The following is a 17,223-nucleotide window of genomic DNA, read 5'->3' on the forward strand; positions in this document are numbered from 1 at the left end:
ACTTGCCTGGGCTATGGTCATTACATTGTCAATGGCTAACCCCAGTTCCTAGAGGGATTCAAATCTGGGACATATAACCAGAGACCCACCTGGGGGTGCATTTTCACGGAGCACAGCCTCATTACTAGCTCTGGGAAAGCGGGGTCCACGCTCAGACTCTCCCTGTATTCCGACAATGACCACACCAGTGGCAGATCGAGCTGGCCGGCCAAGGTCAGTAGCCACAATGAAGAGGACACGATCCCGAGGTCCCATGGCTACAGGGGAGCGAGCCACACGGATCTCACCAGTGTAAGAGTCCACAGTGGTGCCAGGTGGTGGCGTGCCTGCCAGCCGGTATAGGATGGAGGCGTTGGCACCGGCATCACGATCTTCAGCTCGAAGTGTGGCCAGAGCCAGGGTTGGCTTACTGAGGCTAGGACCTGGGCGGGGTAGGCGGAGGCGCAGAGGACTAGTGGGGAAAGTAGGTGCGTGATCATTGACGTCACGGACTGTGACGGTGACTGGCACTGTGGTGCTCAGAGGCCCCGCGGCTGCACCATCCACTGCATTCACAGAAAAGGCGTAACTGGCACAGTGTTCTCGGTCCAAGGCTGTGGCTGTGCGCAGCTCCCCAGAGGTAGGCTCCAGCAGGAAGGCCCCCGCTGTGCCTGCACCCAAGTAGTACATCACGCGGCCATTGTCCCCATCATCCGGGTCATGAGCCTGCAGTTGCAGCAGAAGGGTCCCTGCAGGTGCATCCTCAGGTACCTCCACAGAATAAGCAGGCACGGGAAAGGCTGGGGCATGGTCATTGGCATCCAGTACTGTCACCGTCACAAGCAAGGTGGCACTGAGGGCTGGCTGACCTCCATCCCTGGCCTCTATCTGCAGCTGGAACGCTGGCTCTATCTCCCGGTCTAGCGGCCTCACGGTGCCAAACTCCCCTGAAGCAAGATCTAGGGCAAAGGCTCCTGTAGGGTCCCCATCTGCAGAGAATATGCGCACACAGACATATGCATGTCAGCCCACGGGTGGGGGTGACGTGCAGGGAATAGCAGGGAACAAGTAGAAGGGAGCTGGGGCAAAGGCAAAGAAACACAAAGATAAAGAGGAAACAGAAACACCAAGGGCAAACAAGGACACTACAAAAGACCACAGAGTGTGGTCTTGGGGCCCCTGCGTCCCCCGAGACCCTTTAAATATATATAAAAATCAAAGTATTTTCCTAAGACATTACATAGTGTTGTCATTCCCATCCCACAAATATAAAGTGAGGTTTGTGGATGCTATATGACATCATCACTTGGTTGATGGAACATGTATTTGTGAACTGTTTCCCTAGAATATTCTAGGTAGGGGAAAAAATGGGAGTATTTTCAGAGATTCAGTTTGTGCTGGCTACCTTCAGCTACATTTAAGATGACTACATCTTCAATACTGTCCAGCAATTTGTCTGAGATCCTAACATTTTCTTGTGCCTACTCAGAAACAGCAAGCAACATCCTTGTCTGTTCTTCCATGATGTTTAAACTTTTTTGGTAAGTTTTAATAGGAAACACAGCAAATGCTGATTTTGTTTTTAATGTGCTACATAAAAACCCTCCAGGGTTCTCGAAACTTAGGAGTGTATCTGGGTTAATGATGTAATACCAGCAGCTGCTGTGCAGCCTGATACTGGAAAATCATGAGTTCAAGACCAGCCTGAGCAAGATAGTTGAGACCCTATAACATACACACAAATCTTCAAGAGTCTCTGAAGCCAAAAAAGTTTGAGAGCAACTGACTCTGCGTGCGGGAGATAAATAAGAAAAGGAATAGGAGGATAAGAAAATAGGTGTAGGCGGGGCGGGGTGGTGCACACCTTTAATCCCAGCACTCAGGAGGCAGAGGCAGGTGGATCTCTGTGAGTCTGAAGCCAGCCTGGTCTACAAAAAGAGTCCACGACAGCCAGGGCTCTGTGTAACAGAGAAACCCTGTCTTGAACAACAACAACAAAAATAAAAAATAAAAAAGAGCTGGAGGTGCTGGAAGAGGTACTTTAAATACGCTGATACGCAGGACAGACACAAGAAGTGAAACGGGACACAGAAACATTGGCAGAAACTGGCAAGAGCCAAGAAGCACCCAGAACTGGGCAAGAAGGTGCTGGCCTTGCAGCACTGGCCGCCTCTTACCCAAGATGCGGTACTGTAGCTGTCCGTTGGGTCCTCCGTCTGGATCAGAGGCCCGCAGGGTGGTAAGGGTTTGGGGGTCCTGGCCTTCGGGCACTTCCAGGGAGAGGTGGGTGTTCCCAAAAGTTGGAGTATGGTCATTCTCATCTTCCACAGTCACTCGCACTGTGACATGAGTTAACAGGGGTGGCGAGCCTCTGTCCCGGGCGTATACTGTGGAGAAACAGAATCAGCAAGATCTACCCTACCCTGTGCCATGGAGAAACCCTACCATGCGGTTCACACATGCTTACCAGGTATAAAACAGAAAACGTGTATCTCGCGGCATACCCCGGGGCACACACATGGGCACACGTAACACGTATGCCAGAAAACCCCTCTTTTCCTTGCCACCGCCCATACTGATGTGGCAGAGAAGACAATAAAGTAGGTATCAAAGCCGGGAGTCCGCTCTCAGCCCTGCCACTTCCTGTTAGTTTGAGCAAGCCTCTTAACCTTCCAGCTAATATTAATATGCTCCTCTGCTAAGTGGCTGCAGTTTTAACCCAGAGGCGTAGAGGGACTGCGGTGACAGCATGCACCGAAGAACTAGGAGTGACAAGGTAGAAGTGAGTTCCTTCTGACACCCTGACGCTCTCAAAATGTAACCCGAGCTGCTACGTTGTATACAACACCTCTAGTTTTTGGAGATCCTGTCAGGATACCTGTCAAATTGATTTCCTCCTGCTCCTCCCGATCCAGGGCCCTCAGAGTGGTGAGAACTCCAGTGTTTGGGTCCAGAGAGAAGCTCTCGCCAGAGACACCCCCATAAGTCACTTGCCCATTGGCCCCTGAGGAGAGGCAGCATGGAGGATAATCAGAGGGTAAGTATATATATTTTTCATTCCCTCGCCTCCATCCCTCTCACAATTCACCTCCAACTCCACCTCTCCCATAATTCATCCCCCACAGGTCTTACCAAGGTCAGGGTCAGTTGCCTTCAGAGTGAGCAGAGATGTACCAGGAGGACTGTTCTCACGAAGGAGGACGCTGTACTCCTGCTGAGGGAAAGTGGGTGCCTCATCGTTGACGTCAACAACACTGACGGTCAAGAGCTGAGTGGATGAGCGTGGCGGGGAGCCGTGGTCGGAGGCCACCACTGTCAGTACATGCTCAGCTCGCTGCTCACGGTCCAGAGGCCGCACCACGGACAGCGCTCCTAGGCAGCAGCAAGGTGGTTGGAAGACTACTTTCAGCATTCCTAGCACTTCAGCAACCTCCACGCCTCCCGTTCCCGGCCCAAACCTTACCAGTGGTCGCGTGTAGCCGGAAGTGACCGTCCCCTCCAGCCGCAAGGCGATAGGACACTCGAGCAGCCTCCCCCAGGTCTGGATCCCGAGCTACCACGTGCAGCGCCGCGGGCCCGGGAGGCTGATCCTCTGGGAGGCGCACCCGTGACGGGGAGGCGAAGACCGGGGCGTTGTCATTTTCATCCGTGACAAAGACGCGTGCCGAAACGCGAGCTGCCCGGCGGCGGCTGGCATTGGCTGGACGGTCGGTAGCTTCCACGAGCAGCAACAGCGCGGGTGTGGTCTCCCGATCCAGGCCACGAGGAGCGCTGAGCGCCCCGGTGCGCGCATCCAAGCGCAGGGCAGGCACCGGCGGCTCCTGCCTCAGCAGGCGGTATCGCACGTCGCTGTTGGGACCCGGGCCATCCGCGTCCGATGCACGGAAAGTGTACAGCGTGGCGCCGGGCTCGGGGTTCTCAGGTAGCGCCAGCGCCACGGGGTCGCGCGCGAAGGCGGGCGCGTGCTCGTTCTCGTCCTGCACGCGCACTTGCACTCTCAGCAGCCGCGCGCCTGCGCCTCCCGGCCCCTCAGCTCGCACTGTGAGTGCGCGCCAGGCCGGCCCTCCCTCGAAGTCCAAGGGACGGGCCAAGTACAGGCGACCTGTGGCCGAGTCCAGCGCGAAGGTGCCCTCCGGGTCGGCACCACCCACCAGAGTGTAGGTGAGTGCTCCCACACTAGCTGGCTCCTGCGGGGCCACCGAACCCAACAGGGATCCAGGTCGAAGACCTTCAGCTGCTGTCACCGTTAGGACTACAGGCACTGTTGCCGCCAAGTCGGGCTCTGTGAGCTCTGGTGACTCCACCTTGCGAGTTGAGGGAAGCACCTATTGCGTACCAGAGCGGGGGGAAACTGAATCAGAAGGATCTGTGTAAAAGTGTGTCTGTGCTGGCTTCTTGGGTAGTTAGGGAAGGGTGGTCAGAGTGGACTGACAAAGAGAGTCCAAGAATCTGGATCTACAGGAAGGGATCCAGAGGGCCAGACCAGGGGACTTTAGGAAAGGCAGCCATACCTGCACGAGCAGTTGGAGGCTGGCACTCCGAGGTGGGCTGCCCTGGTCGTGAGCGCTCAGAGTTAGCACATAGTGAGGTCGCTCTGCTCTAATCAGGGATGCTGCAGTATGCAGCTCCCCTGTGTGAGGATGCAGAGAGAAGAGCTCAGAGCCAGGACCTGGGGACAAGCAGAGGAAGGATGAGGCTTTGGCAGCCGGAGCAAGGCATGCCATGAGATCAATCCCAGGTTCCCTCCTCCCTGACCCCCCCCCCCCCGTACCAGTTAGCGTGTACAGGATGGTCCCGTTCTCCCCCTCATCCGGATCTTTGGCCTGCAGAGTTGTTACCAGTGTTCCTGGGGGCACGCGGTCTGGTACCTGTGGGGAAAAAACAACTCACCTACAGTTGTCTCCTTCCAGTGCTTTAAATAACCCCAAATTGGCTTTCATTCACCTACATATAGGTACAATTCTTTTTTTTTTTTTTTTTTTTTTTGGTCTTATACCTGTTCTGGGAGGTACTCACAGCTTAAATGGGGAGATCCCTCCCCATCTCTCTTCTACTTCTTCAGTACATAGTCCTGGTGCTTCACATACCTGTATAGGGAGGCCCCCACCAGCAGCCCCTGACGCCTGCAGGAAGGTGGGACTGTTGTCATTGAGGTCCAGCACGGCGACATGCACAGTGCCCGTGGCACTGCGAGGCGGGCTGCCCGCATCCTGCACTTGCACCAGGAGCTGGAAGCTGCTCTGCTGCTCCCGGTCTAGGGTCTGGAGGGTAGTCACTTCTCCTGGAAGTGAAGATGGAGACTGTGCTGGGATGTTTACGGATGCAGAGCCCAGGGGACTACGGAGAAGCTGTGGCTGGGAAGTGTGGGCAAGTACCAGGGCTAAACTCCAGGCTAAATCCCGGATCTGTATAGCCAAGATCTGGGCTGAGGATCCTGTCTGGGTATTTGCCAGTCTGGAGATGAGGCTGTGAGGTCTCAGTGCTTACCAGTCTGGGGGTGGATGCGGAAGGCCTTGCTGTCCTCTGACAGCTGTCGAAGGCTGTAGGTCAGGCGCCCGTTAGGTCCTGAGTCTCTGTCGGTGGCTAAGACTCGGCCTACACTGGTCCCTGGGGGCTGATTCTCCGCTACAGCCAGGAAGGTGGGCTCTTCGGACAAGCGGGGACTGTGGTCATTTTGGTTGAGGATGATGACCCTCACAGTGGCCGTGCCTGTCTGCTGCCCCAGCTCAGCTTTGGAACCAGATACAGCCATCACCTTCAGTGTGTATAACTCCTGGGACTCTCGGTCTAGTGCTGTCCGTACCCACAGCCACCCACTCTGCGGCTCCAAGCCAAAGGGGTTACTGGCTCCATCTGCTGCAAGATGATAGGTGACGGGGCTCCCGTCTGGTGCCTGGGCCTGTACTTGCAAGATCTGAGTTCCAGTGGTAGTGCCCGAGGGTAAGTCCACACGGTAGGCTGGGCTGTCAAATCGTGGGGCCAGTCCATGGATTCCCACGTCCTGTGTCACCACACGAAGTCTAAAGCGGCTGGTGCGTGGCGGGGAGCCTCCATCCCGGGCCTCCACCTCCAACTCATGGGCTGGCCCCCCTGGAGGCCCCAGAGGTCCCATAAGCCGGACGTGGCCCGTAGTAGGGTCCACAGTGAATGAGCCATCACCTCCAGCAAGTAGACTAAAGGTGACTCGGCTGTTAGCGCCCGAGTCAGGGTCTAGAGCACGCAGTGTATAGATGGGTGTCCCCGGAGCAGTGTTTTGCGGCAGCAGTACAGTGTCTTCAGGTGCGGGGAAGGCAGGAGGGTTGTCATTCACGTCGTCCAGCAGCACCCGGACCCGAGCCACCGCAAAAGCTGGGGGGATTCCACTGCCTGCTCGTACCTCTAGCTCTAAGACAGGTCCCAGAAGCTCCCGGTCCAGAGGGCGAGCTGTTTTTAATAACCCTGAGGATGAATCTAAGGAGAAAAGCCCACGGGGGTCCCCACCTGACAGGGTGAGGGTCACAGGCCCTAAGCGACCTAGAGAGAAAGAGAGTAACATTAATTAGGAAAGAGGTAGGAATCATCTATTAATCCTGAGAAGGGCAGTTCCCACACTTGTGCTTCACGGAGTAAGGGGCAGATGCTGGCAGGGAAATTGGTTGGCATTAGGATGTGCCACACTGGTTTTGTTTTGTTTTGTTTTGTTGTATTAGAGTTCCCTGTGGTGCACTGCTCTAGGGTCACCCTAGGATGGTACTGGAAGACTATCCTGGGATATCTGATACCTGGTGGGTTGTGTGCCTGGACTATGCCCACACTGGTGCCTGGTGCCACATCCTCTGACACTGAAAAAACATACTGCAGTTGCTCAAATATAGGCGGTGTGGGGGTGCCAGGCACAATGCTGATGTTGACTCGGGCAGTGGGTTCTGCTTGCAGGCCACCTCCATCCTGAGCCCCGATCTCCAGCTGCACCACAGAATTAGCCCGTCTGGCCAAGGGCCAGGCTACTGTCAACAGCCCTGGAGAAGGAAGAGAGGGAAAAGTAGATGGGGGAAAGAACAGTGGGGTAAGCCCCGGAAAGAGGAGGCAATATGTCATTTAGGCAGGTGGGGAGAAGGGGCTGCGAGCAGGCCCTCGTGATGGGAGGATCCTCACCTGAGTGTGCATCCAGCGCAAAGAGTGGGGGACTGTTGCCAGCCAGGATGTGGTAGGAGAGTCGCCCATGGGGTCCCTGGTCAGGGTCATGGGCATGCACCCTCAGCACAGCCGTGCCTGGTGTGCTCTGAGCACTCAGGCTGGCAGCGTACTCCCGCGGATAAAACTGTGGTGGGTTGTCATTCTCGTCGGCCACAAATACCTTCACATACACCATGGACTTGAGGCCTCCCTGGTGGGACATGCAGCCATCAGTCAGTAGGGCCTTGTCTAGCCGTGGTGAGAACTCTACCCCAATCTCCCTGGCCAAGGATGGGGTTTACTTACCCCATCCACAGCTGTCACCGTGAAGTCAAAACTCGAAGGTCCCTGGTCACGGTCCAGGGTCCGGGTGGTACACACATCACCACTGTGGGCATCAATGCGGAATGGGGGAGACCCAGAAGCTCCAAGGCCAGCACCCAAGGAATAGGACAGGAGGCCAAATGGACCACTGTCAGCGTCTGTGGCTGTTACCTGGGGAGAGGCTGGGGTAAGTGATACCTCCTCTTGCTGGTCCATAGCTAAACGGAGATTATAAAGCACTCCTGGTGCCCAAGGACCCCGGATGGTGGACACACAGAGGACTAGAACACAGACCAAAGCCTAACCCCAGGCCAGATCCCACCGCTTAGGTTCTATGGAGGTTCTGGTTACAATTGTCCTTTTGTTCAATGGGAGCTAAGACCCTGCCAAGGCTGAACCTTGGAAACCGCTCTTTGCTGTGGCTGTGGGCCCAGATATCCCAGGAGACAGCCTTTTCTTCTGCATGAATCCCTGTGGGCAGCAGCACAGCTGCAGCCATCAGTGTGTAGCCTTGTTTGAGGTGTGTCTGGAGGCATGTTAATATAGAGGGCTGATTCACGAACAGTGCCTTCACAGACACGACCCAGGAAAGGCGCAGCCGTGGTAGACTCAGACACCCATAACTCATGTCTCACCAAAGCTTACCCAATGCGTGCATTTTCTTCTAAAAGGCTTGTCACGCCCTTCTACTGCTCTAGGTAGTTCTACTTGGGGACTGTTTTAAACTACAAGATCACTAAAAAAAAAAAAAAAAAAAAAAAAGCGCAAACATGCAACAAAAAGTGTCACCAAAACAGAACTCAGAAGGTTCACTTGATCACACGATGAGAGCCAAGTCACCTGTCTCAACCTCAAGCTGGGAGCCTGAGTAGTAGCCGGCTCATCTCGGCCTGCATCTGGGGTTACAGACACATTTCACAGAGAGCAGTGGGTCTTCATATAGCCAGGCCTAAGTACAAAGGAGAGCACCAAGGGCAGCAATCTCTAATTCCAGAGGGTCACTGGAGACTACTAGTCTCATCAGATCTCTTAACTCACCTCAAGCAGAGAAACCGTTGATGAAGAGTTACTAAGATTGATATTTTTAAGTCTAATCTCGTGCGCAGTTTTGTTTCGAGATGGGACTCGCTGCCCTTGCTGCGCAGCCCAGGCTAGCCTTAAACTCGTGATCCTCCTGCCTCACCCACCTATGTGCTAGGATTACAAGTGTGCCACTAATCCATCCCAGCTTACACGTCTAATCTTCACTGAGAGTGTTCATTACACCGTTGGATCTGATCACTACGGCATCTGCTCTGTGATCCCTGAATGCGGCTCACGCACTTGAGCCGAGGACAGGGCCAGGTAAACAGTACACGCTCTGTGTGTATTTGTGCACCAAGGGACTAGGCGTCCAGTCACCCTGCTTTGCAACAAAACTTTCCTTCACGCTAAGTTTTACACATTGGGTGCACACTAGGCTATCCAGAGTGGGTTAGCGGGTGGCTGACTGCTGCAGGCTGTGACAAAGTGCTCTTTGTGGGTAGAGAGACCTCAGGGTCATGATACGCTGCAGAAGGAAGCTGCCGAGTTCCCCTTCTCAGCCAGAAAATGTGCTCAGAAAGAAAGCTGGCCAGGGATTTCTGATTGTTACCCAGGCCCTTGTCAGAAATGATCTGTGCCATTGTTTATCCTCCTGAGAGGCATTAAGACCCTGCCGTGGCTGAACCCTGGAAACAGCTCCTACTCCGGCTCTTAATGGTGGCTGTGGGCCCGGATATCCCAGGAGACGGACTTGCCCCTTGCATCTATCCCCATAGGCAGCGGCACAGTTGCAGCTGCCTTCAGGAGCTGTGAGACACCTCTGCCCTCTGACTCTGTTGCAGGAAGAAAGCAATAAACAGCAGTCAAGGGAAGTTGTCAGGAAATGACCCCCCTCCCCCCAAAAAAGGCACAGGGCCCATTGACTGGAAATGACCAAGGCAGAAGTGAATTTCCTGACCCCCTGCTCAGAGGTTTCTTTGCAAATGTGGACTACTTTCAGCAGGTTCTCAGCTCTGTCTCCCATGCTGCCTCGGTGCTGCTGCTGTTAGAAGTCTCATTGCTTCTCCTCTTACCTGCACTTGACCTGTAACTCTCATCGGAAGCACTATTTCAAGGATAAAAGAAAGATCCCTTTCTAAGAACTCTGACATCCCTACCAGACTCTAAGCATACTGCATCTTCCCATCCTGTGTGCACCCCTGTTCTGATTTCTTGCTATTATAATAATCTGCTTCTCTTGCTCCTGGCTCACCCTCACCACAGGCACTTCTCCACTACTGCACTCTGGCTGCTTTTATTCACCCTGTTCCCTGGACTCTTTCCTTGGCCTTTTTTTTCTTTTTTCTTTTCTTTTCTTTTTTTTCATTCTACAGATCTCTTTCACTTTCCCAGCCCCAGGAACCATCTCTAATAAGCTTTAAGCTTCGGGGGCCATTCCCCTAGGCTGGAAACTTGTACATCCAGATGTCTGTTCAAGATCTCCACCTGGATGTCCCATGGTGACCTTAAATCTAAACTGTCCAACACTAAACCCATGATCCTTTCAAACTTGCTGATTCTTCCATCTGCTCACTCAAGCCAGAAGTTAGTTCTTTCCTTTCCCTTGCCTGGGATATCAATCAGCCAGGGATCCAATAAGCCATCATTATTGCCCTATATTGATGTGAGTGTGTCTCTCCATCTGAGCCAGCTTTCCTTTGGACTACTTTTTTTTTTTTTTGTCTTGTTTTGTTTTTTTCCGAGACAGGGTTTCCTCTATGTAGCCTTGGATATCCTGGACTCACTTTGTAGACAAGGCTGGCCTCGAACTCATGAAGATCCACCTGCCTCTGCCTCCTGAATGCTGGGATTACAGTCGTTCTAATTCTCTTCTCACAAGTGTCTGACTTGTCCAACCCATAGCCTATATTAAGGGTTCTCAACCTTGATACTTCTGACATTTTAGGCTGGATTACTTAAAACACACACACACACACACACACACACACACACACACAGAACTCTGGAGGCTACTGTGTGTGTGATTAAATCATAGTTAATAGCATCCTGGGCCTCTACCCATTGGATCCTGAGAGCGTCTCATCACTTATAACAATACAAATGTCTAATTATTGCTGAATGTCTCCTCTGGAAGGCAGAACTGCTCCCAGCTGTAAGCCACTAGCCTATACTGACAACCAGTTGGGAGACATATTTGATCATTTTATTCCTGTACTAAAAAAAAAAAAAAAAAAAAAAAAAACCTTCAGGGCTGGAGTGATAGCTCTGCAGTTAAGAGCACTTGGCTGCTCTTCTGGAGGACCCAGGTTCAATTCCCAGCATCCACATGGCAGCTCACAACTGTCTGTAACTCCAGTTCCAGTGCATCCAACACCCTCACACAGACACACATGCAGGAAAAACACCAATGCACACAAAATAAAAAGGAAACAAGTAAAAAAAGCTTCAGTGTTTTACACAGGAGAAGAAAATCCCTTGGCTTGGTATGGGCTCCACATTCGCTGGCCTCGGGCACAGTCGCGTCTTCTCATCTCACATCTCAGGCTCCAGCAGCGCTGCTTGGAGCCCCTTCAACAAGTCAAGCTCTCGCTTCTCTGTCTGTGTCACTTAGCCTGGGACCTCTCGCCTGTCTGGTCACCCCAGAAACTCCTTCTTATTCTTTAGGTCTCAACTCAGAAGCCCTTGTGGTTTGGGAAAAGTTTCACCCTGCTTATTACCCCATCATGGAAACTTTCTTATTACAGTAAGCTGTTTCTTTGCTAATTAGGGTTTATTCGATTTGGGTTTATTCATTACTACATCCTGTATCCCTAGTACGGTGACCGGCATATGCGGTGGATGTTTAATAAATGTACATTGGATAAATCAACTGTTTAAGACTTTGTAGCAGTTATGAACTCCCCGTGGTCATTTTTATCTTTCCTTCATTGTTTCTAACAGCAGAAACGACAGGAAACCACCTGGAGAGCTGCTCTAGTGCTTCAGGAACTAGCGGGGAGAGGAGAAGTTTGGAAGCAATAATCCTCTGGTCCTGGCCAAGAGAGTCCACACATGTGAGAGTGGGTGGTGGGAGCCAGACAGCAGCAGCAGCAGGCAGGCAAGTATCCAGAATCTGGCCAGAAGGCAAGACGTCAGCCAGACCCAGGCACTAGCCTAGAAGTCTTGGCCAGCAGGCAGCCTCTGAGAAGATACTCAGGGGTTGGCCATACAGCAAGCCGGTCTCTTAAGAGCCCTCCCTGCCCTCAGTCTTTTCTCTCACAGCTATACTTCATGGTGTTGCCAAAGCCACATTTCCAAAAGAAGGTTTGCCTTCCTTTGATTTCTAAGCCTGAGATGTAGCCCATTAACTATTTTGTCTTCTCTCCCAGCAACTCTTTTTCATCTGTATAGCTGAGACCAACCCGAACAATGTAGTCTTAACATTTATTAAGCTCACATAGCTTAATAAAGCTGTTTGTTCAACAGCTTTTTGTAGGCTCAGTGTCTCTGTCCACATATCATAAAGTATTCATTTAGCAAAGTGTCATTGGTTCTCCCGGGCCCCTCTCCTCTGGGCTTCTGAAGCGCTTCGTGTGCTGCCCTCTATAGCGTTAGTTATTGCTGGACGTCTCTATCTAGGCTGGGTCCTGCCTGAGACCGGGAATATCTCTTTTTCCTGTTCTCTCTTCTGAGCACATTGCTGGGCGTACAGAGGCCAGAAATGGTTTATCCCTTACACACTGATCATCTATCCCTTACACACTGATCATCTATCCCTCACACACTGATCCACCTATCCCTCACACACTGATCCTCTATCCCTCACACACTGATCATCTATTCCTCCCTCACACACTGATCATCTATCCCTCACACACTGATCCATCTATCCCTTACACACTGATCATCTATCCCTTACACACTGATCATCTATCCCTCACACACTGATCATCTATCCCTCACACACTGATCCATCTATCCCTCCCTTACACACTGATCCACCTATCCCTTACACACTGATCCATCTACCCCTTACACACTGATCCACCTATCCCTCACACACTGATCATCTACCCCTTACACACTGATCCACCTATCCCTCACACACTGATCCATCTATCCCTCCCTTACACACTGATCCACCTATCCCTCACACACTGATCCATCTACCCCTTACACACTGATCCACCTATCCCTCACACACTGATCATCTACCCCTTACACACTGATCCACCTATCCCTCACACACTGATCCATCTACCCCTTACACACTGATCCACCTATCCCTCACACACTGATCATCTACCCCTTACACACTGATCCACCTATCCCTCACACACTGATCCATCTACCCCTTACACACTGATCCACCTATCCCTCACACACTGATCCATCTATCCCTCCCTTACACACTGATCCACCTATCCCTTACACACTGATCCATCTACCCCTTACACACTGATCATCTATCCCTCACACACTGATCATCTATCCCTCACACACTGATCCACCTATCTCTTACACACTGATCCATCTACCCCTTACACACTGATCCACCTATCCCTCACTCTTACAGCCACTTAGCTACTTTAAAACAAAAAGCAAACAAATCATCTGATCATGCTCTTCCTGGCTCAAAGGTCAGTGACCTCCTTTGTTTTCCAAGTAAAGTCCTAACACATGGTGGGCAAAGATTCCTGCAATATGGCCTCAGACTTAGGTTCGCGTTCCCCCATCTCTTTCTTCTTCTTCCCCTGAGAGGTCCTCTGCGTCCTAGGATCTTACTAGATTGTTCTTATTATCTCTCATCCTTGTCCTCGAATCCATGTGTCCCATCAAGGCCAAGTGAATGGATGGAGGTTTCCTGCAGCAGAGGCTAACACTGGACTAAGCATTGAAGGCTGCCTCCATGAATGCCAGCCTGTCCCTTGTGAAACAGAAGCCATGTGGGTGTACAGAAACTCCATCTCTGCAGCTTAGAGACGTTGAAGAGCGTTTCTTTTGTTCCCTGACACTTCATGACACTTCTCGTCCATGTCCCATCTCAGTTTCCTCAACTGCCAAGATTACCGGTCTGAGCTCTCGCACCCTACCGCCCTCTTCTCACTCCACGTCTGCACAGACGCTGGAGCTCGTGGAACAGGACCAAACCCTCTGGCTTAAGTCCCCATCAACGCCCGCAAAGATAGGCTCCTGCTCTGGTGTCCTTTGTGGCCCTCGGACCTACTTTTGCCCACAATGCTGTGCGCAGGGCCTACCCACCTGCAGGAAACAGGTTCCGGGCTGGGTACCTTCAGGCAGTGAAGCGTTGTAGAAAGTCCTCTGGAACTGGGGCTCGTTGTCATTCACGTCCTGTAAGGCCACACTCACGGTGGCAGAGGACACTAAAGGAGGCAAGCCGCCATCCGTGGCCACCACAATCAGCTGTGGCTGAGGTTCTAGCTCATAGTCCAGCGTGGCAGCCGTGGTGATGATGCCTGAGGTGGAATCAATGGAGAACCAGTGAGCGTGAGTGCCAGGAGCCAGACTGTAGGTGACCTGACCATTGGTGCCTTGGTCTGGATCCCGGGCAGTCACCCGTACCACGAAGCTGCCAGGCAACGCGACTTCAGGCAGAGGCTCGGGCCGGTAGAGCTGGCGGTCGAAAACAGGCGCGTTGTCATTGACGTCAGTGACATGCAACACAAAGGCAGCTTCGGCCCGAAGTGGGGGCGAGCCTGAGTCCGTGGCTGTGACCCGCAAGTTATAAACGTCCCTCTCCTCCCGATCCAGCCTCCGAGCCACACACACCAGATAGATGACACTGTCCTGGGTGCTCAGGGCAAAGTGGCCCTCTCCCCCCTCCAGGGACACATTGACGTGGGCGAAGTCACCATCATCCGGATCCGACACAGAAATCCGAGCAACAAGCTGTCCAGGTGGGGCGGCCTCAGACACTCGTGGGGAGCCATCAGCACTCAGGAAGATGACAGTCATGGAGGGCTGATTGTCATTGGCATCCCGCACATGCACTGTCACAAAAGCCGAACCCAGCTCTGGGTGAGCCCCACCATCCCGTGCCTGCACCACCAGCTCATGAACTCGCCTTTGTTCGAAGTCCAGCGGGCGCTCCAGCCTCAGAAGCCCCGTCTGTGCATCAATGGAGAAGGGCCCATCGCCTTCGCTCTGTCTCCTGTTGATCTCGTAAGTCACAGCCCCGTTGGCACCAGCATCGGCATCAGATGCAAACACTTGCAAGACAGGACTGCCAGGGGCCAGACTCTCAGATACCACAGCGTGGTATCGGCTCTGATTGAAAGCCGGGGCGTGGTCATTGATATCCAGCAGCGTCACATCCAGCAGGGCCTGGGCTCTCCGTGGGGGTGAGCCACCATCGTAGGCCTCCACCTGCAACATGTAGTGTGAGCGGTTCTCTCGGTCCAGCTCCCCAGCAACTACCAGCTCAGGCACCGGAGCTCCATCAGGACCAGGACGCATCTCCAGGTGGAAGGTCTCTCCAGCCCCGTCACCAGATAGTGCGTAGCCTTGGGTTCCTAGGCGACCAGCATCTGCATCACGAGCGGGCTCCAGTGGGTAGTGTGTACCGCGAGCTGTATGTTCAGGTATCTGCAGGGTAGCCCGAGCCTGAGGGAAAGCCGGCGCATGGTCGTTGATATCAGCCACTCTCACTGTAACTTCCACGGTGGCACCATCCGGAGTGACCGCAGTGAATCGGTAACGGTCTCTCCGCTCACGGTCCAGGACACGAGCTGTACGGACCACCCCGCTGTGCTCATCGATGGCGAGGTCTGTGCCTACACCGCTGCCTTCCTGGGCAGAGATAAAGTACATGGGAGGAGGTGCAGTGCCTGGCGGAAGCCCTGCACTGATGTCTCCAATCAGTGTGCCGGCTGGTTGTTCCTCATCTATCTGTAGGTCCAGGCTCCCAGCCTGACCCCAGGTTCCTGGCACTCTAGTCCCCAACAGTACCAGCAGTGGCAGCAGGAGAGTCCTGAGGCTCTTCATGGCCGGGCAGGAGAGTGCAACACCCAGCCCCTTCTGCATGGCAGGGCAGTCCAGCTGAAGCCCCAGCTCCAGACCAGGCTGCCAGCCCAGCTTGATTTCAGGCTTTGGATCAGATCCAACTTGGGCTCTAGCTGCAGTTCAGGCTCCCTGACCTAAGAGAAAAGCAGAGGGAAAGGGTCATTATAGGGGAAGGATTAAGAGGCCAGAGAGACTAGGAACCAGACCACACCAAATCCCAGACATGCTCCAGAACAGCAGGGGCTCGAGCCGCAGCAGCTCGGCCATTTCTGTACCTCCCTGGGAATCTGTGCTTTGGGACTTCCCAGAGTCTCCTCCGGTCTATGCCCTGGCAAACCCCAAACTCCATCTCTAAGCAGATTATTCCAGCTCCTGTGTTTCAGGATTGGATGCCTAACAAACTTTCTTTTTTCTATTTCTAAACTTAAAACGACTGACTTTTTCTACCCCCTTTTTAAATTTTGAGCCCAAGACAAACACCCCTTTTCTAGCCTCAATAACCATGTGTGTGGTAACTCTGCCCAACTTTGCCAATCCTATCCTCTCTGCTAGGGCTCCTACTAGTGTTTAAACACCCAGTGTTCTGCAGCCCTACTGCACTCTCTAATCTACAGGAGAGGAGAGCCAACTGCAAACAGTGAATAAAGGAAATGGCTCCTGGTTTCATGGAGCTTAACTGAAAGCTGAACAGTTAGTTACAAACACGACAGGGTTATGAGGAAGTCTTGGAAGCAGGAGAGGATGTAAGGGGCTTAGCATAGTCACCGGCAGCTGTTCTGAGGAAGTAACATTCATGTCCAAGAGTCAAACAGTTAGGTGTTTATCGACACAATGGTGGCCAGGGATTAGGGATACGGGGAAGAAAAATTCTGGAAAAGTGAGCAGAATTTGGAAGGGCTTAGAGTCCATACGAGAAGAAGATCTGAAAACGTCCCTGGGTAGGGGTGGGTGGGTGGGTGGCCAGGGGGTGGGGCATAGTTGGGAAGCACCGCCTGTAAGATGTAATGTTCCTGCAGAGAGTATATATATATATAAAGGGCAGGAACTCAGAGCACAGCGAAGCTTCTGACGTTATCCCAAGTGCAAAAGGAACACTGACACATTTCAACAACCGCCACAACATGACTTAGAGACAGAACGCGCACAGCCGATAGGACAGAGGAGGGGTTTGGCGCGGCACTGTTTCCACACGATTTGTCTGAGAGTCTGCAATAAAAAATGGGCGGCGATGGGTGAGTGTGTGGCAGGGTACCAGGGTACAACGAGCAGGGCGTGATGACTCCCAGAAGGCAGGGGATGAGGGGATGGGGGTTGTAAGGATGGCGGGCAAATTCTGGCACAAATGACCAGCTGGACAAATTGTCCTTAGGTGTCCGGACACTAAGAAGTAAAACCAGGCAGGGGAGATGCCTCTGAAAATGAGGGTTTCAAACACGGTCAAAGTTCAAGCCCTTTGGTGACTGGCAAGAGTCCAATCGGTGGTTGATGGGAGGCAGCTGCAGTGGGGAAGGGGGACAGTCACTGTTCCCCATCCCTGTAAAGCTGTTCCATTCTCCCTCTGTGTCACTTCCCACCTCCCTTCCTCCCTGTAGAGGTTTCCCTCTCTGTGACATCTCTTCCACTGAGCCGGTCACAGCTTTCCTCTCACTGGATCACTCTGTACCACTGACCACTAACTCCCTGACGCCCACTCCTCTGGGCTTTACCACAGTTACTGTCCATACTTTTCTCTGTCCACTC

The 17,223-nt window shown here is 52.9% G+C and overlaps 1 protein-coding gene across 2 annotated transcripts in view; it reads right to left on the bottom strand.

Annotated features, from left to right (window-relative positions):
• The window catches only part of DCHS1 (dachsous cadherin-related 1), a 35,489-nt gene that overhangs the window by 5,298 nt on the left and 12,968 nt on the right, over positions 1–17,223 (bottom strand). For both annotated transcript variants that reach the window (XM_084773627.1, XM_084773628.1), the window contains exons 2-14: positions 13,723–15,617; positions 7,441–7,629; positions 7,114–7,345; positions 6,741–6,977; positions 5,467–6,492; positions 5,067–5,260; positions 4,751–4,847; positions 4,491–4,648; positions 3,443–4,304; positions 3,112–3,351; positions 2,858–2,983; positions 2,157–2,366; positions 90–968 (exon numbers count right to left, since the gene is read on the bottom strand). In XM_084773627.1, the coding sequence (XP_084629753.1) occupies positions 90–968; positions 2,157–2,366; positions 2,858–2,983; positions 3,112–3,351; positions 3,443–4,304; positions 4,491–4,648; positions 4,751–4,847; positions 5,067–5,260; positions 5,467–6,492; positions 6,741–6,977; positions 7,114–7,345; positions 7,441–7,629; positions 13,723–15,504 (6,232 nt within the window). In that variant the 5' untranslated portion in view covers positions 15,505–15,617. The remainder of the gene's footprint in view (positions 1–89; positions 969–2,156; positions 2,367–2,857; positions 2,984–3,111; positions 3,352–3,442; positions 4,305–4,490; positions 4,649–4,750; positions 4,848–5,066; positions 5,261–5,466; positions 6,493–6,740; positions 6,978–7,113; positions 7,346–7,440; positions 7,630–13,722; positions 15,618–17,223) is intronic.

The sequence above is a fragment of the Acomys minous genome (assembly GCF_964271855.1).
Source record: "Acomys minous genome assembly, chromosome: 2".
NCBI classification, from domain to species: domain Eukaryota; kingdom Metazoa; phylum Chordata; class Mammalia; order Rodentia; family Muridae; genus Acomys; species Acomys minous.